Source organism: Bos javanicus, chromosome 3, assembly GCF_032452875.1.
Source record: "Bos javanicus breed banteng chromosome 3, ARS-OSU_banteng_1.0, whole genome shotgun sequence".
In the NCBI taxonomy this organism is placed as follows: Eukaryota; Metazoa; Chordata; class Mammalia; order Artiodactyla; family Bovidae; genus Bos; species Bos javanicus.
Genome location: NC_083870.1, coordinates 66,768,302 through 66,793,392, shown reverse-complemented (window position 1 = coordinate 66,793,392; position 25,091 = coordinate 66,768,302). Strand labels below are relative to the sequence as shown.

Genomic DNA, 25,091 nt, shown 5'->3' with positions numbered 1-25,091 from the left:
AAAGTTTACTTTAGTATTATCTTAAGTGGTTCTATGTTAGAAATGTGGTAGATTACACTGTATCGACTTTTTAAATTGGTGGCATTGTTTTTGCAACTACTAAACTTTTTAAAAGCTGGAGGAAAAATATGTGTAATAAACCACTAATAAAAGTGAACAGTTTTTGAATTCCCATAAAATCATCCTATGGATAAAATAAGTATAGAAGGATGAAAATACTTTAGCCATCCTTTAAAATTCTTTGTATTAATATTAGAGTCTAGAGGTTTATAATATTTTTTTTGTAACACAGTCTCCTCTGGATTAAAATTATCCCAGAGTTGCATTCTGTAATTTCAGGGAGTTGTGAAAAATAGGGTTGAGTTTTTCTTAGATGACACCTTATCTAAAAGAACAAGATGATTTTTGGCATAGTATTTCCCTTCTGACACTTGTCATACACTGTTAAGTCTCATCAAAGGAGCAGTTAAGTCACTTTCTTTAGCCTTTTTTTGTGGGAGGGTGGGGTGGGGAGGGTTGGGTCACGTGTTGCCAGCCCTTTGATCCAATAGCTGCCTTGTGTATGTGGCATCCACTTATCTCCTTTTCCTTCTTATCTGCGCCAGCACCCTACCAGCTGAATCAAAACAAAAACAACCCCATTGCTAAAGACATATGAGGAATGTTGAGGAGAGGAAGGACACATAGAAAAAGGGAATGGACAGTTAAAATTTTTAAATTCTGGGGCAAAGCTAGATATTATGTCAACTATTCAGAGAGAGAGAGAGAGTGTGTGTGTGGTGGGGGTGAAGGTAGAGAGGGGAGCACAGGAGCTGTTTATGGACAGTGCTGTTTGTATAAGTTCAGGCATTGGAAGTTCTTTTTATTTTTTAAAAAATTTTATTTATCTTGCTGTGCTGGGTTTTACTTGTTGCATTCAGGATCCAGTTCCTTAACCAGGGATTGAACCTAGGCCGCCTGCATTGGGAGTGCAGATTCTTAGCCACTGGACCACCAGGGAAGTCCTGGAAGGTCTTTTTAGAAGCTTCATTGCTCAGACACAATTCTGTATCTGTGAGGTATCTTTCAGTTGGAGACAGTAGAAAACCTTACCAAACTGGCTAATGCAGAAAAGGGAATCTTTTAAATCAACCATCCATGAGTGATCCATCAACAAAGCTCTATGTAAGGGCACATACAATGTGATCAGGACCCCATTTATTGTCCTTCCTTTCTGTTCTGCTGCCTGAAGCATCAGCTTCATCATCTATAGGTCATCTTAAGGTGGCCCAAGATGATGGTCAGCAACGGCTGGGACCATGTGCTTCCTTATTCACACAGAACAGAAAAGGAGAGTGTCCTTATCTCAGAATTTCTAGCAAAAGTCCTTAGATTTTTTTTCTCACTGACCTTTGTTCATGTGTCCACCTCTGAAACCATCACTGTGATAGAGAGGATCAATTAGATTCCATTTGTGTGGCCCATCCCTGATGCTGGGAGCAACCGGCTGGGAGAATTTCTAGTACCTGGGACATATTAAATGATCAGTTTTTTTAAAAAATCACCTTTATTTTATTTTTTAAAGATTTTTTTTTGATGTGGACTCTTTTTTAAAGTCTTTATTGAATCTGTTACAATATTGCTTCTTTTTAAAAAAAAATAAATTGTACTTTAAAATTGTGTTTATTTATTTTTGGTTGCATCAGGTCTTCGCTGTGGCTCGGGGTGGCTACTCTCTAGCTGTGGTGTTTGCTCTTCTCGCTGTGGTGGCTTCTCTGTGGTGAAGCACTGGCTCCAGGCACTCGGGTCTCAGTAGTTGTGGCTCACTGGCTTAGTTGCTCTGCAGCAGTGGAGTCTTCCCAGACCAGGGCTTGAACCTGTATCCCTTGCACTGGCAGGCAGATTCTTAACCGTTGGACCACCAGGGAAGTCCTCCTTCTGTTTTTTTTTTTTTGGCTGCAAGGCATGTGGGCTCTTACCAATGGTGGAGATTGATTCCATATCCTCTTCATTGGAAGGTGAAGTCTTAACCACTAGACTGCCTGAGAAGTCCCAACATTACCTTTAAATTGTCCTCCCCAGATGATCCACGTTATTGTCCCTAGATGAATTATAGTATATATATATATGTGTGTGTGTGTGTATATATTTATTTCTTTGAAATAAAAGTGTGCTCTAAGACAGGCACTAGTATAAGAAATGGCAAGTAATGCTTCATAATCATATGTAGTGAGAAACTCTATATCTTGATGAAATTTAAAATTGAAATTGAAAGTTGCTCAGTTGTGTCCAACTCTTTGCGATCCCATGGACTATAGAGCCCATGGAATTCCCCAGGCCAGAATACTGGAGTGGGTACCCTTTCCCTTCTCCAGGGGATCTTGCCAACCCACGGGTTGAACCTAGGTCTCCCGCATTGCAGGTGGTTTCTTTACCAGCTGAGCCACCAGGGAAACCCAAGTGTCTGAAAAGGAGGGCAGAGAGCTGCAGACTCCAAAGTAAAGTTGTCAACTCTAATTATTATTGTTTTGTAGGCATGTGTCAGCCTCCAAGAGAAACTTAACATTTGATTTTTGATGAGAAATCACCCAACTTTTAAAAGTTGGCAATTAATTTAAAAAGTCTGAAAACACTGCCCACTCCGCAAACATGCCTGTGGACCGTGTGCCACTGAGCTACCTGTTGACAGCCTTGGCCCATAAGAATTATCCTTTGTGCTCATGTCCTTTTCCCCGGTGTCAGCCATGCTCACTAAGCTTCTTAGGTACCCAGTGGTAAAAAAATTTCAAGTGATTTATTCCCAAGAAGGGTAGAGGCCTGATAAACTGAGAGCTGTGCAGTTGGGAGGGACTCTAAAACATCCTGTCCATCGTTTGCTTTTGGAGTCTTGGAACCCAGGGTCTGGGGCACACTGCCTTCTCTTTCTTCCCTTAGCCTTGCTGTCTTGGACCTTCATGGCTGGGTCTTTGCTTATACATTTTGCCCAGGAAGTTTCTGGCTCATGAGAGGGAAGTACGGGAGCCCACTTGGACCCTATGATTAATACAGTGATGTGATGACATCTGTTCTTGTGAATCTGGTTAATGTGAATCAGTCCCTAAGACTCAGGTCAGCTCTGGGAACACTGGAAAAAAGCCTTTCTGGGCCTGCAATGCTGAAGGTCATTGGCATATACAACTTGCAAAGTCCTGCAAGTCCTGAGTTGCCATCTGGCTGCCGTTTTGTTGCTGTGTAACTCCAGAGCTGGAAATTATAGAAATGAATTAGTGAATCTGGTGAAGTAGCTTAGTTCACCTACACAGGTGGTTAGAGGAGGAGGCTGTATATTTCCTCTTCCAGGATGGGGTGTTGATGTGTCTGCTCACTTGATCACATGGTGTCATGTAACTCTAACAAGAGACGTTTTGAGTGGGGATTGGGGGCTCCAGTGAGATGGACACTGGAGGGCCCCCACTGCTCAGTGCTCCCCTGAGGGGCTTGGCTTAAATTCAACTGGGCCACTTTGGAGAATCTGAGTATGGTAGTGGGTCATCTTTTGTTTGTACCCTTCTGTAAATGGAAGGGAGAAAAATCACAGTTCTACAGGAGATAGAATGAAAAGGAGACCTTTGTATTTGAAGTGATAGCTTTCTGAACATTCAAAGAGAGACTTTAGCATGTTTCTCATCCCGAGAAAAGCAATGCAAGTGGTTTTGTGGGAGAGGGTGTGGGAAGAGCAGATGGCTCTTTTTCCAGGGTGGATGTGTCAGCAGAAGCCAGTGCATCAGCAGCCGCCCCTGTGTGTGAGTCGGACCACTGGGCATGGCACCTTTCACCCGGCAGCCGTCTGAACTCGTTAGACAGCATTCTGTTTAGCTGGTGTTCTCAGTGCACACACAGATGAGGTGTGGTGGTTTAGTTGCTAAGTCGTGTCTGACTCTACTGAACCCATAGACTATAGCCTGCCAGGCTCCTCTGTCCATGAGATTTCCCAGGCAAGAAAACTAGAGTGGGTAGCCATTCCATTTTTTGGGGATCTTTCTGACCCAGAAATTGAACCCAGGTCTCCTGCATAGCAGGCAGATTCCATACTGACTGAGCTACGAGGGAATCCCTGCAGATGAGGACTTATTCCTAACTTCACAGAATTTGTAAATGAGTAGCTGTGTTTTAACTCAGAGTCTCTGATTATTAAGTCCATCTCTTGTTGGATACAACTGTGTCTGTAAGTACCCTCCTCTTATGGACATCAGGGCTCTGAGCCTACTCTGAATTGTACTCCAGGCCAATTCAGGCCCTCAAGGGAACAGAACAAGAGGTTGTTCTGTGCAAAAGCAGGAGAATGCCCCACCTCCCCACACACGCCCTGTGTGGGTGGGGGAGCTAACCCACACAACTTGGTTTACTAGTTCTCCACCTGAAGACAGGGCCTTGGCTGATGTCAGCCCTCCTTTTGTCCTGGGGCTCAGGGTGGGACCAGAGACAGACATCTCCCCACCTCCTCTGTTCCCCCATCTCTCCCTGAATGTCAGGATGTAGCAGGGGCCGGGCTGTTTACTTACAATGCCAGTTAAAATGGTATCATAAAAAATGACAAGTAGATATAAGCATTTTATTTAAAACATAAATCTTCATTCTTTCCCTACTCTTCAGATGTAAAAAACTCTGAGAGGACACAAATTGGAGTTCCATTAAGTCTTTCTTTAGTAATCAGAATGGTAATGCACATCTATGGGTTCTGTTTCATATCTAAAACCCAGATATGTGAAATGCTGGATGTTTAAAGATATTTTCCTAATCTCCTAGTGTCATCTTGCCCACACTCTTTTTTTTCCTTCCCCCCAACTCACCTTTATGGAGTCTTTCCAAAGCAGTTAACCTGGTTTTCCTAGTAATAATAACTCTTCTGTTTCACACTTCTTTCATCAGTTCTATAGTTTTAAATTAAATAATTAGAGTAATAGATATAATTGCCACAAAAGGGTTTGGGAGCCGACTGCTTCCTGGTGACATCGTCTCAGCTGTGGGAGCCTGCTGTGCGCCCTTGAGCTGTGAGTGTCCTGTGCTCTGGGTGACATGGGGTGGGGCAGGGGGGAGCCCGGAATCTAGTGGATCCTTGGAGCTGCAGACTGATTACCAGTGTCTCCTGTGTGAACTGCATTCCTCCCATCCTCATCCCCAAGAGAGGCCGTATGCATATCCATTCATGAGGAGTGAAATGGTGGATTTAGGGCTCAGCCTGGTTGGTTTGAGAAGCTTAGACGGGCCAGCACCCTACAAGTAAGCCAGATTAACAATATTTACAAACATTAAAAAAAAAACAAAACTTTTCTTTCCCCTGCAGGCTAACAGGACCATCCTGCCTGGTTTTATGTATAAACCGGTTGATTTACTTCCCTGAATCAGGATGGTAGAGGAACATGGCTTCTGTTTCTTCAGCCATAAAAACTGCCTTTTGGGAGGCTAAGCCAGACCTAAAATTTCAGCTTTTGTTTTGGTGCCACCAAGTGGTTGGCTTTGAGATAACACTTTGGAGCCGAAGATGACTTGACAAACATAGTGATTAAAAAAAAAAAAAAAATGGGGTGAACAGGCAGTGCACAGAGAATTTTTAGGGCAATGAAACTACTTTGCACGATACTGTCATGATAAAGACATGTCATTATTCATTCTTCCAAACCCACGGGATGTGCAGCACCAAGAGTGAACCATGATGTAAACTGAACTTGAGGTGATGTGTGCCTGTGTAGTTTCATTGATTGTAACGAATGTACCACTGTGGTGGGGAGTGTTGATCATGGGGGAGGTGATGCATATGTTGGGGCAAGATGTGTATGGGAGAGCTCTGTCTTCTCAATTTATTGTGCACTTAAAGCTGCTTTAAAAAGTTGTTGTTGTTCAGTCACCAAGCCATGTCTGACTCTTTGCGACCCCATGGACTGCAGCACGCCAGGCCTTCCTGTCCCTCACCATCTCCTGGTGTTTGCACAAGTTCACATCCACCGAGTTAGCGATGCCATTCAACTATCTTATCCTCTGTCGCCCTCTTCTCCTTCTGCCCTCAATCTTTCCCAGCATCACGGTCTTTTCCAATGAGTTGACTCTTCGCATCTGGTGGCCAAAGTATTAGAGGTTCAGCTTCAGCATCAGTCCTTCCAATGAGTATTCAGGGTTGATTTCCCTTAGGATTGACTGGTTTGATCTCCTCGCAGTCCAAGGGACTCTCAAGAGTCTTCTCCAGCACCACTGTTTGAAGGCATCAATTCTGTGGCACTCTACGTTCTTTATAGTCCAACTCTCATATCCATACATGACTACTGGAAAGACCATGACTTTAAAAAATAAAACCTATTAGAAAACAATCTTCCACTCTACATCACATTTTCTCTTTTAGCTACTGGTGTTTCAGGTGAGAGCCAGGTACATAGAGACATAGGGAGGCTGGCTGACTTCTCAAGCCTGGATGACAGTCCCTCCAGCATTCCAGGGCCTGGGTCCTTAGCTTCATACATCCCAGAAATCTTTAATTTCTCCAGTGTATTAAGACTTGGGCAATTCTCTAGGGTTATGCATGCTTACCAAATTTACAAAAGACTTGTTGATAAGTCAGAACGCCTGTGTATTACTTTGCAATCAGAAATGTGTATGTAGTGGTAGACCAAACACAGGCGTTAAGTGAGCATTTCCCACCCTTCAGCACACTTCCACAGGAAGACACATTATATGGAGTAGGTTGCCTGGTGAAATCTTGGTGGATGTGTGTAAGGTCGTTTATCTTGGAGGTTAGTATCATTCAGGTTGAGACTGTCTTGACAGCCATACACCTCTGTACATGACTCCAGCCTGGTCAGTGTGAAATCCTGGTCAGTGCTGGTGACTGACCTCACCTTCTTCTTTGGGTATTCTGTTGGAAACTCTGCTGAGTGAGCATTTTCCTCCTGTTAATTTTCTTCCCTCCGATGGGACACAGTGTGACTGCCAAGGCAGATGCTGTAAACTTGCCGATACAGCTCTAGTCTCACGAGCATCTGTCAGGCCATCATGATCAGCATGAGCTCTGTCAGCTATCATTTAGAGGTTTGGGGTTAGGGGAACTGTCCTGGGTGTCACAGGATCATTAAAAAAGTTTTCTTTTTTTAAAATATGGACCATTTTTGAAGTCTTTATTGAATTTGCTACAATATTGCTTCTGTTTATGCATTGGCTTTTTGGCCACAAGGCATGTGAGATCTTAACTCCCCAACCAGGGATGGAACCCACACCCCTGCATTGTAAGGTGAAGTCTTAACCACTGAACCACTAAGGAAGTCCTTCAATTAGTATTTTTAATAATTTCACTCTCAGAGGAAAACTTATGTGTTTTGGTGACTCTGTCCTCAAATACATGCTAAAATTAACATGTAAAATCCTACCCACCTTGGAGTAGATCCCCAATAGTGAAACAGGGCTTGCTAAAGATGAAAATTACCCTTGATTATAAGGAAGGATGCATTCATGCAGACCACCTGATGTCCTTCAGTGCTCTGTACAGATCTCACTACCCGCTCACACACCACAGGCTGCCCTGCAACTCTGCATTGGAGCTCAGTTATCTCCCGGGCTGGTTGCTGTGTCTTCCCACCCCCACCTCCGTCCTTGCCTCAAACTGCTGCTCCAGAGTCCTCAGTCAAGAGGACTGGGGGATACCTGCAGAAGTTCAAAACTGGTGGCCTGTGATTGGAACCTGATCCACAAATCTTTTATTTTTGTCATTGTGTTGTTTTAAAGTTTGATTTAATTGCTAAAAGTTAAAACTCTGGCACAAAACAGTATTCATTTTCTTTGCAAACAAACAGGAGATCTGTCTACGCAGTGTTTACTTTCTGACAGGGCAGGCAGTCGCTGGAGTGGCCTAGATAGGGTCCTCTTGGGAGTCATCCTCCATTTCCATTCTACCCTTTCACTCATTTATGTTACTGTCTGATATTGAGGGATGACTCTTGGTATGTTGGAAAAACACAACCAAAATAAAACACACACATAGAAAGGAGCAGCACCATTGTGAACTCTTGCTCCATCATGCTCCCTGTTCTCTCCTGCCTTCTGAAAGGACTTCCTTCCTGGGAACCTGCTCCTAGCCTCCTGAGGAGCCTGCCTATCTCATCCATCCACCTCTGAATGTATTCCTTGTGCTTCCGAGAGGGGTGGTGGTGAAGTGTTGTGGAGGAAAGCATACAGACTTTGGGGTCACAAGACCTGGATTTGAATCCCAGCTCCAATTGTTTCCCTAGTGGCTCAGATGGTAAAGAATCTGCCTGCAATGTGAGACCCAGGTTTGATCCCTGGGTGGGAAGATCCCCAGGAGAAGGAAGTGGCAGCCCACTCCAGTATTCTTGCCTAGAGAATTCCATGGACAGAAGAGCCTGGTGGGCTGCAGTCCAGGGTGTTAAAAAGAGTCAGACATAACTGAATGACTAAAACTTCACTTCCAATCTCTACTGAGTTCAATTTCCTTTTCTGTAAAGTGATGGCTCTAACTTGCCTCTTAGGTTAGTGTGAGAATTAAATGGGATTTTGTATTTAAAGTGTCAATCAGAAGGTAGGTCCTCAAATAATGGTGCCTCCATCCCTGTCTTCTATTAAGACATGACTCTTTCCCTTCTTCATAACCTTGATGAAGTCCAGCTGCACACCAACCTCTGCCTTCATGCCACATAGACTTCTTTACTCTTAGAATAAAACCAACTGTTTTAATTTTTGTTCCTTGTAACTTCCAGTCTTTCCCATCAGCACATTTCACATATTCCCTTTTCTTTTTCGTAGTCAGACCTCCCATACCTCTCTATCATTTGAGAGACTCTTGCATGATAAAAATGGATGACAGGTGAATTTATTTTGGGAAATTCTATCAGGCATAGATTTTATAAAATTTTACAATAACTGTACAAAAATTTATGGTGGAAACTCCATTAGCTTTTATAGCCATCATTTGAAATTCTTAATATGTGTACCTTTCCCTATCCATTGTATTTTTATAGATATGGAGCCCAGGTCAAAAGCTGGAAAGTCATCAACAGGAAAGATTGGTACGGGAAGGGAGACACTTCGTCTGAGATCGAAAGGTCCTGCCACCGTGGAGGAAGTGGTATGTTAGGTTCACTTAATCCTTATTCGGCTTGGAAATGCATGAACATTCATGTTTGTCAGAGCTGAAAATAAAGGTAAAATCACAAGATTAAGTAAAAGGCTTTGTATTCTAATTAAGGCATGGTCTTTAATTCATTGTCTACTTAGACAATATGAGTGTTATTGAAGGCATTTGAGAAGGAAATACAGAAACTAAGTGCCTGAGGAGAGATTGTGATACAGCAGTCCTCAGCTACCTGCAGTCAGTTTTTTCTAGAGTATACAGACATCTGGACTGCCTAAAAACTTAAATCAGCCAAAGCTCTCTGAGATCTAAGAAAAAGTCACTGAGCCACCTGTAGGAGTAAACAGATTTGAGATTTTGATAGTGAAAGATGATGTTCATGAAAACCAGTCTCCTCAGGCAAAGCATTTGATAATCATCTGGTCTCCTCTTTCATGTCCCACACCCCTTCCATCAGCAAATCCTGGGGGCTCCACCTCCACAGCAGACCAGAGCGACCAACTTCTCCCCACCTCTGGCCCCCCACTCTGACCCAAGGCAGCAACAGCTCATCTCAACTATTATGGTCACTAGTTCATGCTTCCTGCTTTCTCTCTCCCTTGCCTTCTTACCCTCTTTACCCACACAGCAACTAGGGTTATCCTTTGAAAATACAAATGAGAGTGTTACTTTTCTGTAACAATCTGTTGGAAATCCTCTAGGGGGTTCCCTCAGAGTAACAAGCTAACATCCTCAGAAGGACCAGCATGATTTGACTGTGTGTTTCTACTCTGATCTCATCTCTCTCTCCTCTTGCCTCCCCCTGCTTCAGCCACTTGAGTCTCTTTACTGTCCACAAACACTCTAAATGCATCCCTATCTCAGGACCTCTGTATGAGGTGGTATGTCTGGCTGATGCACTCCTTGCTTATGGGCATGGCTTACTCCCTTGCTGCCTTCAATTTCTGTCTTTGTCCCACCCTGTCTAACCTTTGAGCATAATATAATAGCAGTTCCTGCCACCTGCCCTCTGCCCAGTCTTCCTTACCCTTTATTTTCTCTAAGGCGCTGAACCTGTTGGGCCTCATTGGATCTTTGTTTCCTTTTTGTTCCTTGTCTTGTTCTCATCTGTCCTGATCACTGCCATATCTCCAGCACCTAGAACAATGCCTGACACTTCAGAGGAGCTCAGATCTTTGAATTTAATGAATTAGTGAGTGATTCATTTATGCTTGATGGGAGGAAGGGTTTTGCTGATTGGCTGTCTATGAAAAGGTCAGTATTTAAGTGAAAAACACCAGGAGAAGAGATGAATGGAGGGAAGGAAAGCAGAAGAAGAGGGCAGCAGTGGTGAGGATTCAAAGTGGCAAATGGCAGGCCTGCTCACCACAGGAAGACAGCAGTGATGAAGCCCTCCTGTGGGGGAGGCAGGACAGCAGGCTTCTGAGCTCCAGACTGCCTGCCTGAGGTGGGAGGGACGTGTCTGTGTATATGTACTGTCCTAGGGCATCCAGCTGCTTGAAGAACAAAAGAGTGAGACAGATGAATGGTAAGGAGGCTGTTATTGTAGGATCCAGAGCTTGTGGGGGACGATGTCAGGGTCAGTCATGGGTGTGGTTTGTTGGAGCAGATACTTAAGGAACCATGAGGCCAAGGTTGTCATCTTGAACGTTGGAGTCACCTAGGATGTTGTCAGTTTTGGGGACTCCAGAGGAAGATTCCGAGTTGGGTGTCTTGTTCCTGGGTGAATGAGTAGATTGAAATGGAGGCTGGTGACAGCGGAGAGGGCCGGGAGGGCCAGAAGCATTTTGAAAGTGAGAGATGATGAGGTTTGTGAAAAAACCCAGGGCAGTAACTCCTGGTCGTTTCAGAGTCTTTACTTTTTCAGTGCTCAGCCTGCTGCCTGGCATACTGCTGAAGGCCAGTAAGTGTTCATTGAACAAGTGAACACACCTAGGTGGAAGAAAGGAATCTGTAAGAGGGGGGAAGGAGCTGGGGGTCCCAGCTGTGCTCTGCAGTGGAGGCTGGGAGGGGAAAAGCACAGACCTTCAAACTGCTTGCATAGAAACTGGAGTCGGCAGGAAAAACTCCATGTCACTTCAGGAGGGAGGCTATCTTCTAACAGTTAACGTGGATCACACATATCTGTTTATTTATGAGCAGCAGTTGTGTATCAGGTGCTGGAATGAAAAAGAATAACTGAAGATCTGCCTGAGGAGGTGGGAAAGATTCATTCCAAGATAAACTCTAAATCTCTCTTCCTATTTGCATAGCCTGTTTCTTGAAATAGGGCAATTAAAATAGCTCATAATACAGGGGGGGAAAAAACTAGTTTGGCACTAATATTAAATTTGATACAAATTTAATACCTATGATTTAATTTCAAACAGTAAAGATTTGAAACCATGCAGCTCATCACCTAGCACAAATTCTGAAAACTGAACAATACTCCACTTGCATGAGTTACTTGGTGTGTGTTTGTTGAGACAGGCACAGTCCAGGGGCTGGTAACACAAAGGTGATTAAAGACCTTGTTTTTCCTTTAAAGGGAAGAGGCATGAAAATAAACTGTTAAAAACCAGATTGTTTTGTAATGTCACAAGGAAGGGGCTAGCTGATGAGCTATAGTTAGGAATCAGTAAAGGGGGAAATTGGGAGAGTTGCCTCCATAAGAAATAGTTGAGTTAGTCACAGATGGAGAGAAGAGTGTTCTGGGCATGAAATGATAATGGATATGGGAACCTTGTAAATGTCTATGAGGCTGGAGTGTGGCTGCTGAAAGTATCTGGTGGGAGGTGTTGAGACTGGAGATAGAGGCCTGGGTCAGGGCGTGAAGGGTCTGTAAATAATGCTAAGGGTCGGGGCGGGTGGCTATTTAAAGATTGCAAGGGGAGCAGCAAGTCGGTTTTGTGTTTTAGAAAAATCCCTTGGTTCTAGGGATGGAATGCTGAACAGGGTAGATTTGTGAGGGTGAAGATTACAGGTGCGGAGACCCATTAGGAAATCTCTGCACATAAGAAAAGACGAGGGAGTATTATTCAGTCAAAAGAAGGAAATCCTGCCATTTGTAGGATGTGGATGGACTTGAACAATAGTGTAATATGTCAGAGAAAGACAAATATTGGATGACCTCAGTTTTATTATCTCCCCCTCTCCCATTCCAAACAAAACAAACCACACCTTGTGTAGAAACAGAGTAGATTGGTTGTTGCCAGAGGCAGGGAGTTGGGCAGGCGGGCTGGGTGACATGGATGAAAGGGGTCAAAATGTACAAACCTTCAGTTATAAGTAAGTCCTGAGAGTGGACTCACAGCTTGGTGATTATTGTTGATAATACTGTATTATATATTTGAAAGTTGCTAAGAGACTAGATCTTAAAAGTTCTCATCACAAGGAAGAGAAAACTATGTGTAGTGATGGGTAACTAGACTTACTGTGGTGATTTTTTTTTTTTACAGTATATACACATATAAAATCATTATGTTGTATACCTGAAACTAATAGTATATGTCAATTATATTTCAATTAAAAACAATTAGGACTGAACCCAGGCAATCAGAATGTGAATGGAAGAGGGTTGATGAAATCAAGAGCTGTTTAGAATAGTAAGATCTTGGTGGCCATTTTTGTGTGAGGAGTACTGATACTTGTTGCAATAACCTGCAATGTATCTGTATAAATGCAAAGATAAATACCTAAGTTACTTTGCATAGCCTGTCACTTTACGCAGACTATTCAAAATACATTGTAAATAAGTCAAGAGTGATATATCATGTCTCTTGTCTCATTGTTTTAAAGGCCTAGTTAATATAAATAAAAGTACATGAAAGTTGTAATAATATCCTCAAGGAAATAAAAATAAAATTTTAGTGTCAGATCAGATCAGTCGCTCAGTCGTGTCCGACTCTTTGCGACCCCATGAATCGCAGCACGCCAGGCCTCCCTGTCCATCGTAAAATGTATTTTAAAATAAGTTTTGAGAATACAAAACAACCTATATTTATGGCAGTATTCAAAGTATTATGAATTTTTTGCAACTTAATCTTGAATTCAATATTTGTACCTATGGTCACGCATTTAATATCTTTGGGCTGTTTTTTTTCCCAGCTCTGAAGTGATTTAAAACCAAATATTAAAATAAACATAGAACCAGACTTTACCAAATATTAAACCAAGATTTTTAAAGAACAATAAAATATATGTGATCATGTTTTTTCATAGAAACTTTTACTAAATAGTTAGGAAGAACAAAAATATTTTGGTACCCTTAATACACATATTATATATGTAATTGATAAAGAATGCATACAGTAGTCTCCTCTTATCCACAGCAGACACATTCCAAACCCCTCAATGGATGCCTGAAATTGTAGATAGTACTGAGTTCTGTGTATACTGTTTTTCCTGTACATATATACCTATGATAAAGCTTAATTTATAAATTGGGCACAGTAAAAGTTGATGACAACTAATAGTTAAATAGAGCAAGTATAAAATGTACTATAATAAAAGCTATGTGAACGTGGTCTCTCTCTTTAAAGATTTTATTTTACTGGACTCACTCTTCTTGTGCGAATGTGAGATGATAAAATGCCAGTGTGATGAGATGGAGTGAGGTGCATGACGCCGGCATTGTGACGTAGCATTAGCCTTCTTACTCTAGGTCAGAAGGAGGATCATCTAGCTGTGATGATGGGGAAGGTTGGATCTCAGGAGCAGATGATGTTGATGGTTGGGGGTTCTGGGATGGAGCAGATGGTGTGAGGTTTTATCATATTACTCAATGGCACATAATTTAAAACTTAGGAACTGTTTATTTCTGGAGTTTTCCATTTAATATTTTTGGACCTCAGTTGACTGAGGTAACTGAGGAGGAAAGCAAAACCACAGATAAGGATGGGTGACTACGGTACAAATAATTAGACGTATGTGTTTAGGATGTTTTACTCTTGGGGTGAGCTCTGCCCTTTTCAAGGCACACAGGACCCCTTGAGATCTAGTCATGTCACATGGGATATCTTGCAGTCCCTTTAACTTGCTGTACTTTTCTATCAGACTCTGTGACCCCACATAGACTTCATGTCTCTGTTGTCTTCTATCTGTCCTGGTTTATCTGACACCAGTTAATTTTGAAAACTCAGTTCTTAAGTCACCTTTCTGAAGTCTTCCTGGACTCTTAGAGATTTAAATTTACTTCCACTGGGACTTCCCTGGTGGTCCAGTGGTTAAGAATCTTCCTGCTTATGCAGGGGACCTGGGTTCTATCCCAGCTCTGGGGAGATCCCACATTCCGTGGGGCAACTAAGCCTGAGTGTTGCAACTACTGAGCCCATAATTCTAAGGTCCATGAGCTGCAACAACTGAGCCCTTGAACCTCGCCTAATGAAGCCCACACACAGCAAAGAAGACCCAGCACAGCCAAAAATAAATTAATAAATAAAAAAAATTTATTGCCCCTATGATGCCTCTGTACCTTTGACATCCTTTAGAAATTGTCCTTATTGTGGTTAAATAGCTATTTTTTTCACATCTCTCTCCCTTCTAGATTGCTAGCTACTTGGAGACAGCATTCCTAGTTTTTCTTCTTTGAATCTATAATACTTATCACAAACACTAAAAATAAGTATTTACTGTATTGATTTGTATTGAATTACAGGGCACATTCTAGATATATTTCCATTAAAATTAGCTGAAGTACACAACCAGGAACTGGCTCTACTTCAGATTTCCCCCATGTGTGCCTCGACATTCAAGAGATTGCATGTAAAAATGTCTTATTTCTCTTTTCTTCGATAAAGCCTTCTGAAGCCAAGGAAAAGGCGATTGGAAAGGTTGATGATCTTCTTGAATTGTACATGGGAATTCGAGATACTGATTTAGGTAAGATCATACTATTTTAAAAAGTCATATGTCTTAATTTTATGGAACTTAATGCTTATTTATGTCTTGCTTGCATTTATAGTCAATTATACTTTTCAAGGTAAAAAGTGTTTGTGGAGTGATCAAAAGCATAATGAAAATGAAGATAATATATAAAGTAAAAAGAACACTTGACCCTTATCCCTTACTAGTTTTTAGGCCTGAAAGCCAAGTCAACTTTTCTAAACCTCCAGGTTTTTTTTTTTTTTACAGGAAAATGTTTAACTATTTTTGAAAAGTTGAAGTAGGGCTGATCTTAAAATATTGTGTTTTAGATGTATAGCAGAGTGATTCAGTTATATATTGATATATATTTTAGATTCTTTTCCATTATAGGTTATTACAAGATATTGAATATAGTTCTCTGTGCTATACAGTAAATCCCTGTTTATCTGTTTTATGTATAGTAGTGTATATCTGATAATCCCAAACATCTAATTTGTCCCTCCCTCCCTTTCCCCTTTGCTAACAGTAAGTTTGTTGTCTATGTCCTTGAGTCTGTTTCTGTTTTGTATATTAGTTCATTTATATTATTTTTTAGATTCCACTTATAAGTGATATCATATGATATTTGTCTTTGACTTACTTCACTCAGTATGCCAGTCTCTAGATATTAGCATATTTTTCTTTATCTGTCTTACTTCCACTCATGTTGCTACAAATGGCAATATACCATTCTTTCCTATGACTGAGTAGTATTACATTGTGTGTGTGTGTGTATATGTATATATACATATCACATCTTTTGTATCCATTCATCTGTCAGTGGACACTTAGATTGCTTCGATGTCTTGGCTATTGTAAATAGTGCTGATATGAACACTGGGATGCATGTATCTTTTTGAATTAAAGAGTTTTGTTTTCATCTTTTCTGGATATATGCCCAGAATGGGATTGATTGCTGGGTTATTATTATTTTTAAATTAATTAATTTATTTTAATTGGAGGCTAATTAATTTACAATATTGTAGTGGTTTTTGCCATACATTGGCATGAATCAGCCATGGGTGTAAATGTGTTCCCCATCCTGAACCCCCCCTCTCACGTTCCTCCCCATCTCATCACTCATTGTCATCTCAGTGCGCCGGCCCTGAGCACCCTGTCTCATGCATTGAACCTGGACTGGTGATCTGTTTCACATATGATAATATACATGTTTCAATGCTATTCTCTCAAATCATTCCACACTCGCCTTCTCCCACAGAGTCCAAAAGACTGTTCTTTACATCTGTGTCTCTTTTGCTGTCTTGCATATAGGGTCATCATTACCATCTTTCTAAATTCCATATATATGCATTAGTATACTGTATTGGTGTTTTTCTTTCTGGCTTACTTCACTCTGTATAATAGGCTCCAGTTTCATCCACCTCATTAGAACTGATTCAAATGTATTCTTTTTAATGGCTGAGTAATACTCCATTGTGTATATGTACCACAGCTTTCTTATCCATTCATCTGCCGATGGACATCTAGGTTGCTTCCATGTCCTGGCTATTGTAAACAGTGCTGCGATGAACATTGGGGTACACGTGTTTCTTTCGATTCTGATTTCCTTGATGTATATGCCCAGCAGTGGAATTGCTGGGTCATATGGCAGTTCTATTTCCAGTTTTTTAAGGAATCTCCACACTGTTCTCCATAGTGGCTGTACTAGTTTGCATTCCCACCAACAGTGTAAGAGGGTTCCCTTTTCTCCACACCCTCTCCAGCATTTATTATTTGTAGACTTTTTGATAGCAGCCATTCTGACCAGCGTGAGATGGTACCTTATTGTGGTTTTGATTTGCATTTCTCTGATAATGAGTGATGTTGAGCATTTTTCATGTGTTTGTTAGCCATCTGTATTCTTTAGAGAAATGTCTGTTTAGTTCTTTGGCCCATTTTTTGATTGAGTCGTTTATTTTTCTGGAATTGAGCTGCAGGAGCTGCTTATATATTTTTGAGATTAATTCTTTATCAGTTGCTTCATTTGCTATTATTTTCTCCCATTCTGAAGGCTGTCTTTTCACCTTGCTTATGGTTTCCTTCGTTGTGCAAAAGCTTTTAAGTTTAATTAGGTCCCATTTGTTTGTTTTTGCTTTTATTTCCATTACTCCGGGAGGTGGGTCATAGAGGATCCTGCTGTGATTTATGTCAGAGAGTGTTTTGCCTATGTTTTCCTATAGGGGTTTTATAATTTCTGGTCTTACATTTAGATCTTTAATGCATTTTGAGTTTATTTTTGTGTATGGTGTTAGAAAGTGTTCTAGTTTCATTTTTTACAAGTGGTTGACCAGTTTTCCCAGCACCACTTGTTAAAGAGATTATCTTTTCTCCATTATATATTCTTTCCTTCTTTGTCAAAGATAAGATGTCTATCAGTTCAGTTCAGTCGCTCAGTCACGTCCGACTCTTTGCGACCCCATGAATCGCAGCATGCCAGGCCCCCCTGTCCATCACCAACTACCGGAGTTCACTCAGACTCACGTCCATCGAGTCAGTGATGCCATTCAGCCATCTCATCCTCTGTCATCCCCTTCTCCTCCTGCCCCCAAACCCTCGGGTGTGTGGATTTATCTCTGGGCTTTCTATTTTGTTCCATTGATTTATATTTCTGTCTTTGTGCCAGTACCATACTGTCTTGATGACTGTAGCTTTGTAGTATAGTCTGAAGTCAGGCAGGTTGATTTCTCCAGTTCCGTTCTTCTTTCTCAAGATTGCTTTGGCTATTCAAGACTTTTTGTATTTCCATACAAATTGTGAGATTATTTGTTCTAATTCTCTGAAAAATACGATTGGTAGCTTGATAGAGATTGCATTGAATCTATAGATTGCTTTGGGTAGTATACTCATTTTCACTATATTGATTCTTCCGATCCATGAACGTGGTGTATTTCTCCATCTATTTGTGTCATATTTGATTTCTTTCATCAGTGTTTTATAGTTTTCTATATATAAATCTTTTGTTTCTTTAGATAGGTTTATTCTTAAGTATTTTATTCTTTTCATTGCAATGGTGAATAGAATTGTTCCTTTATTTCTCTGTTTTCTCATTTTTAGTGATAGGAATGCAAGGGATTTCTGTGTGTTAATTTAATATCCTGCAACTTTACTATATTCATTGATTAGCTCCAGTAATTTTCTGTGAAATCTTTAGGGTTTTCTATGTAGAGGATCATGTTATCTGCAAACAGAGTTTTACTTCTTCTTTTCCAGTCTGGATTCCTTTTATTTCTTTTTCTTCTCTGAGTGCGGTGGCTAAAACTTCCAAAATTATGTTGAATAGTAGTGGTGAGAGTGGGCACCCTTGCCTTGATCCTGATTTTAGCAGGAATGTTTTCAGTTTTTCACCATTGAGGATAATGTTTGATGTGGGTTTATCATATATGGCTTTTATTATGTTGAGGTATGTTCCTTCTATGCCTGCTTTCTGGAGAGTTTTTTTTTTTTTCCTCATAAATGGATGTTGAATTTTGTCAAAGGCTTTCTCTGCATCTATTGAGATAATCATATGGTTTTTATCTTTCTATTTGTTAATGTGGTATATCACATTGATTGATTTGTAGATATTAAAGAATCCTTGCGTCCCTGGGATAAAGCCCACTTGGTCATGATGTATGTTGTTGGATTCCGTTTGCTAGAATTTCGTCAAGGATTTTTGCATCTATGTTCATCAGTGATATTGGCCTGTAGTTTTCTTTTTTCAAGGCATCTTTGGTTTTGGTATTAGGGTGATTGTGGCCTCATAGAATGAGTTTGGAAGTTTACCTTTCTTTGTAATTTTCTGGAAGAGTTTGAGTAGGATAGGTGTTAGCTCTTCTCTAAATTTTTGGTAGAATTCAGCTGTGAAGACTGGGCTTTTGTTTGCTGGAAGATTTCTGATTACAGTTTCGATTTTGGTGCTTGTGATGAGTCTGTTAAGATTTTCTATTTTTTCCTGGTTCAGTTTTGGAAAGTTATACTTTTCTAAGAATTTGTCCATTTCTTCCAAGTAGTCCTTTTTATTGGCATTTAGTTGCTGATAGTAGTCTCTTATGATCCTTTGTATTTCTTTGTTTTTTCTTGATGAAAGTGAAAGAGGAGAGTGAAAAAGTTAGCTTAAAGATCAACATTCAGAAAACTAAGATCATGGCATCCGGTCCCAACACTTCATGGCAAATAGATGGGGAAACAGTGGAAACAGTGGCTGACTTTATTTTTCTGGACTCCAAGATCACTGCAGATGGTGATTGCAGTCATGAAATTAAAAGACATTTACTCCTTGGGAGGAAAGTTATGACCAACCTAGACAGCATATTAAAAAGCAGAGACATTACTTTGCCAACAAAGGTCCGTCTAGTCAAAGCTATGGTTTTGCCAGTGGTTATGTGTAGATGTGAGAGTTGGACTATATAGAAAGCTGAGCACAGAAGAATTGATGCTTTTGAACTGTGGTGTTGGAGAAGACTCTTGAGAGTCCCTTGAACTGCAAGGAGATCCAACCTGTCCATCCTAAAGTCTTGGGTGTTCATTGAAAGGACTGATGTTGAAGCTGAAACTCCAATACTTTGGCCACCTGATGCGAAGAGCTGACTCATTGGAAAAGACCCTGATGCTGGGAAAGATTGAGGGCAGGAGGAGAAGGGGATGACAGAGGCTGAAATGGTTGGATGGCATCACCGACTTGATCATGGGTTTGGGTGGACTCCGCGGGTGGTGATGAACAGGGAGGCCTGGCGTGCTGCAGTTCATAGGGTCACAAAGAGTCAGACACGACTGAGCAACTGAACTGAACTGAAATGAACTGTTGTGGTTTCTCAATTTTCATTTCTAATTTTATTGATTTGATTCTTCTCCCTTATTTTCTTGATGAGTTTGGCTAATGGTTTGTCTATTTTATTTATCTTCTCAAAGAACCAGCTTTTAGCTTTATTGAGTTTTGCTATGGTCTTCTTTCTTTTGCATTTATTTCTGCCCTAAATTTTATGATTTCTTTCCTTCTACTAACCCTGCAGTTCTTCATTTCTTCCTTTTCTAGTTGCTTTAGGTGTAGAATTAGGTTATTTATTTGATTTTTCTCTTGTTTCTTAAGGTAAGCTTATATTGCTATGAACCTTCCCCTTAACTCTGCTTTTACTGAGTCCCATAGGTTTTGGGTTGTTGTGTTTTCATTTTCATTCATTTCTATACATATTTTGATTTCTTTTTGATTTCTTCTGTGATTTGTTGGTTATTCAGAAGCATGTTGTTTAGCCTCCATATGTTGGTATTTAAAAAAAATTTTTTTTACTTTACAATATTGTTTTGGTTTTGCCATACATCAACATGAATCCCATATGTTGGTATTTTTAATATATATATATATATATATTTTTTTTTTCCTGTAGTTGACATTTAATCTTACTCCATTGTGATCAGAAAAGATGCTTGGTATGATTTCAATTTTTTTGAATTTACCAAGGCTATATTTATGGCCCAGGATGTGATCTATCCTGGAGAAGGTTCCATGTGCACTTGAGAAAAAGGTGAAATTCGTTGTTTTGGGGTGAAATGTCCTATAGATATCGATTAGGTCTAACTGGCCCATTGTATCATTTAAATTTTGTGTTTCCTTGCTAATTTTCTGTTTAGTTGATCTATCCATAAGTTTGAGTGGGGTATTAAAGTCTCCAACTATTATTGTGTTACTATTAATTTCCCCTTTCATACTTGTTAGCATTTGCCTTACATATTGCGGTGCTCCTATATTGTGTGCATATATATTTATAATTGTTATCTCTTCTCCTTGGATTGATCATTTGATCATTATGTAGTGTGCTTCTTTGGCTCTTTTCACGGCCTTTATTTCAAAGTCTATTTTATCTGATATGAGTATTGCTATTCCTGCTTTCTTTTGGTCTCCATTTGTGTAATATATTTTTCCAGCCCTTCACTTTCAGTCTGTATGTGTCCCTTGGTTTGAGATGGGTCTCTTGTAGACAGCATATATAGGGGTCTTGTTTTTGTATCCATTCAGCCAGTCTTTGTCTTTTGGTTGGGGCATTCAACCCATTTACGTTTAAGGTAATTATTGATAAGTGTGATCCAATTGCCATTTACTTTGTTGTTTTGGGTTCGAGTTTATACACCTTTTCTGTGTTTCCTGTCTTGAGAAGGTCCTTTAGCATTTGTTGAAGGGCTGGTTTGGTGGTGCTGAATTCTCTCAGCTTTTGCTTGTCTTTAAAGCTTTTGATTTCTCCTTTATATTTGAATGAGATCCTTGCTGGGTACAGTAATCTGTCTTCTTTTTCTGGGAATTCTATGATTCAAATGTTGGGTGTTTCACATTGTCCCAGAGGTCTCTGAGGTTGTCCTCATTTCTTTTAATTCTTTTTTCTTTTTTCCTCTCTTTTCCTCACTTATCCTATCTTCTGCCTCAGTTATTCTACTGTTGGTTCCCTCCAGAGTGTTTTTGATCTCAGTTATTGCATTATTCATTATTGATTGACTCTTTTTTTATTTCTTCTAGGTCCTTGTTAAACATTTCTTGTATCTTCTCAATCCTTGTCTCCAGACTATTTGTAACTCCATTTTGTTTTCAAGATTTTGGATCATTTTTACTATCATTATTCTGAATTCTTTTTTAGGTAGACTCCCTATCTCCTCCTCTTTGGTTTGGTTTGGTGGGCATTTATCATGTTCCTTTACTTGCTGAGTATTTCTCTGCCTTTTCGTCTTGTTTAGATTGCTGTGTTTGGTGTGGCCTTTCTGTATGCTGGAAGTTTGTGGGTCCTCTTTATTGTGGAGGTTCCTCCCTGTGGGTGGGGTTGGACGAGTGGCTTGTCAAGGTTTCCTGGTTCAGGAAGCTTGTGTCTGTTTTCTGGTGAGTGCAATGAAGTGTCCAGTAGTGAGTTTTGAGGTGTCTATGGGTTTGGTTTGACTTTGGGCAGCCTGTATATTTAAGCTCAGGGCTATGTTCCTGCATTGCTGGAGAATTAGCGTGGTATGTCTTGCTCTGGAACTTGTTGGCTTTTGGGTGGAGCTTGGTTTCAGTGTAGGTATGGAGGGCTTTTGGATGAGCTCTTATTGATTAATGTTCCCTGGAATCAGGAGTTTTCTGGTGTTCTCAGGTTTTGGATTTAAGCCTCCTGCCTCTGGTTTTCAGTCTTATTCTTATAGTAGCCTCAAGACTTCTCTATCCATATAGCACAGATCATTAAACATCTAGGTTAATGGAGAAAAGATTTTCCACAGTGAGGGACACCCAGAGATGTTTGCAGAGTTACATGGAGAAGAGAAGAGGGAGGAAGGAGATAGAGGTGACCAGGTGGAGTAGAGGGGGAATCAAAAGGGAGGAGAGCAAACTAGACAGTAATCAAATCCCTATGTGCTCTCCACAGCCGGGAACACCCAGAGAGGTTCATGGAGTTACATTGAGAAGAGAAGAGGGAGGAAGGAGATAGAGTTGATCAAGAGGAGAAGAGGGGAAGTCAAAAGGAGAGAGACAGATCTAGCCAGTGATCATTTCCCTAAGTGTTCTCCAAAGCTCAGAATACCCAAAGAGATTCACAGAGTTAAGTAGAGAAGAGAAGGGGAGGGAGGAGATAGAGGTAACCTGGGGGAGAAAAAGAAGAGTCAAAAGAGGGAGAGGGCAATCAAGCCAGTAATCACACTCCTAAGTAAAAATGAGTACTGAAGATTGGATTCTTAAAGGTACAAAATTGATAACAAATACCAAAAAGCAAAGATTAAAAATCTAGAGTAGAGGTTAGATTCTCAAAAATACAATATTAAAAAAAAATCAAAATCACAAAAATTATTAAAAATATATATGAAATTTGCTTTAAAAACAGGGTCTTTTTTCTGCAAGGTAATAATAGGTTATAAAAATAAAAATTAAAGGAGTAATAAGGAAATTAAAATTAAAAGTTTTAAAAATAAAAAAAAATGATAATAGTAAAATATACCTAGGAATTTCTCTGGAGCTGTTGTGGGCAGCATGGAGTCAGCTCAGTTTCAAATAGTTCCTTGTTCCAACTTATACTTCTCAAGGTCTATAGGCCCCTTCCAATAGAGTCAGTGCTAACTACAGGGTTTTAATCTGTTGCACCTGTCACTTCCAAAGTGGTTCCATCTGTTTATTTTGGCTTCTTCTGGGTGCAAGTCTCTTCAGTGTCTAATTTCCACCCTGGCACAAGGGGGTGAAGGCGGTCACTTATTTAGGCTCACTTTTTCAGTTGTGCTGTGGGGAGGGAGGAACACTGCAAACAAATATCACTGGCATGTGTGGGGAGTGCTCACAGTGTCTGGGCCACATTGGGTTTGCCCCCGCTCACGGCATGTGTGCTTTCCCAGTCTACACTGCTCAGGCTCCAGGTTGCTCTGCAGGGGAACTGTCTAAGGCAGGACCTGGGTTGCGTGCACTTCCCAGGTCTAAGCCGCTCAGGTTCAGGTTCTTGGGTACTCCACAAAGGCGTTTTGTGCCCTTCCCAGGTCAGAGCAGCTCAGGTGACCAGGTGCTTGGCGAGTGCACTCTCCCCAGCTGGGCGGTGCGTCTTATCACCTCCCTGGTCCCAGCCACTAGATTTCATGGGTGCACAGCAGGAGCGCTGTGTGTCTTCTCTGGGGAGCTGATCTCTGGCTGCGGCCCTCCTGGCGGATGTCAACCATCCTGGATTCCAGGAAGACTTGGTTAGCAACTGGGAGCCTGCTCGTAGTTTGGTAGAGAAGGCTGCCTCTGGGGCCAAGATTGCCCCTTTCCCGCTCAGGCTGTCGCCAGCCTGCTTCTCTGCCTCCGGCGGGGATGGGCTGGTCTAGCTCTCCTCTGGTATTTCCTCAGTCCATTGTTCTGTGAGCTGCCTGGCAGTGCCTTAGGCTAGAGCTTTTCACGGGAAGGTTCTATCTCTCTCTCTCTCTTTTTTTCTCTCTGTCTCTGGCTATCCCGCAATTTGGGGTGCTATCTCACGTTAGCTCCCTCAGATTGTCCTCAGGGCATTCAGGCCTGGTCCTTACCCTAAGCAATGCAGCCCGCACCTCCCTGTTCAGCCCCCACTTACTGGTGGTGGATGCGAGCATCTGGGCTACTTCTCTGTTGGGAGTTGTGGTTAGGCACATAATCTGTGGGTTTTATTTCTTTTTTCCTTCCAGTTATGTTGCCCTTTGAGAATCCAAAACTCCCCACAGACCCGCCGGTGAGAGGGTTTCCTGGGGTTTGGAAATGTCTCCTCTTTTACAACTCCTTCCCCGGGATGGGTCTCTGTCCCTAACTCTTTTGTCTCTCTTTTTATCTTTAATATTTTGTCCTACCTCCTTTTGAAGACAATGGGCTGCCTTTCTGGGTGCCTGGTGTCCTCTGCCGGCATTCAGAAGATGTTTTGTGGAATTTGCTCAGCGTTCAAATGATCTTTAGATGAATTTGTTGCGGAGAAAGTGGCCTCCCCGTCCTAGTGCTCCGCCACCTTAGGACTGCCCCTCCGGATTGCTGGGTTATATGGTAGCTCTACTGTTAGTTTTTTAAGGAACCTCCATACTATTTTCCACAGTGGCTGCACAAATTTACATTCTCACCAACAGTATAGAAGGGTTCCATTTCTTTCACACCCTTCCCGGCATTTGTTATCTGTAAACTTTTTGATGATGGCCATTCTGATTGGAGTGAGGTCACCACATTATAGATTTGATTTGCATTTCTCTGATAGTTAGTGATGTCAAGCATCTTTTCATGTTCCTGTTGGGCATCTGTTTGTCTTCTTTAGAGAAATGCCTATTTAGGTCTTCTGTACCATTTTTTGATTGGGTTGTTTGTTGTATAGCTCTCTTAAACTTCAGATTTTAATCTACAAATAATATTTTCTGCATAAGCTGTTTTTTGTTTTATGGACTTAAATAATATATATGATAATAGATGTTAACTTGATTTACTGTGGTGATCATTTAACAATATGTTGAGTTCAGTTCAGTTGCTCAGTCGTATACAACTCTTTGTGACCCCATGGACTGCAGCATGCCAGTCTTCCCTGTCCGTCACCAACTCCTGGAGTTTACTCAAACTCATATCCATTGAGTCAGTGATGCCATCCAACCATCTCATCCTCTGTCATCCTTTTCTCCTCCTGCCTTCAATCTTTCCCAGCATCAGGTTCTTTTCTAATGAGTCAGTTCTTTGCAT

The 25,091-nt window shown here is 41.0% G+C and overlaps 1 protein-coding gene across 1 annotated transcript in view; it reads left to right on the top strand.

The window, feature by feature from the left end:
- The window catches only part of GIPC2 (GIPC PDZ domain containing family member 2), a 100,329-nt gene that overhangs the window by 56,546 nt on the left and 18,692 nt on the right, over positions 1–25,091 (top strand). The window contains exons 4-5 of the mRNA XM_061411494.1: positions 8,976–9,082; positions 14,866–14,947. Of these exons, the coding sequence (XP_061267478.1) occupies positions 8,976–9,082; positions 14,866–14,947 (189 nt within the window). The remainder of the gene's footprint in view (positions 1–8,975; positions 9,083–14,865; positions 14,948–25,091) is intronic.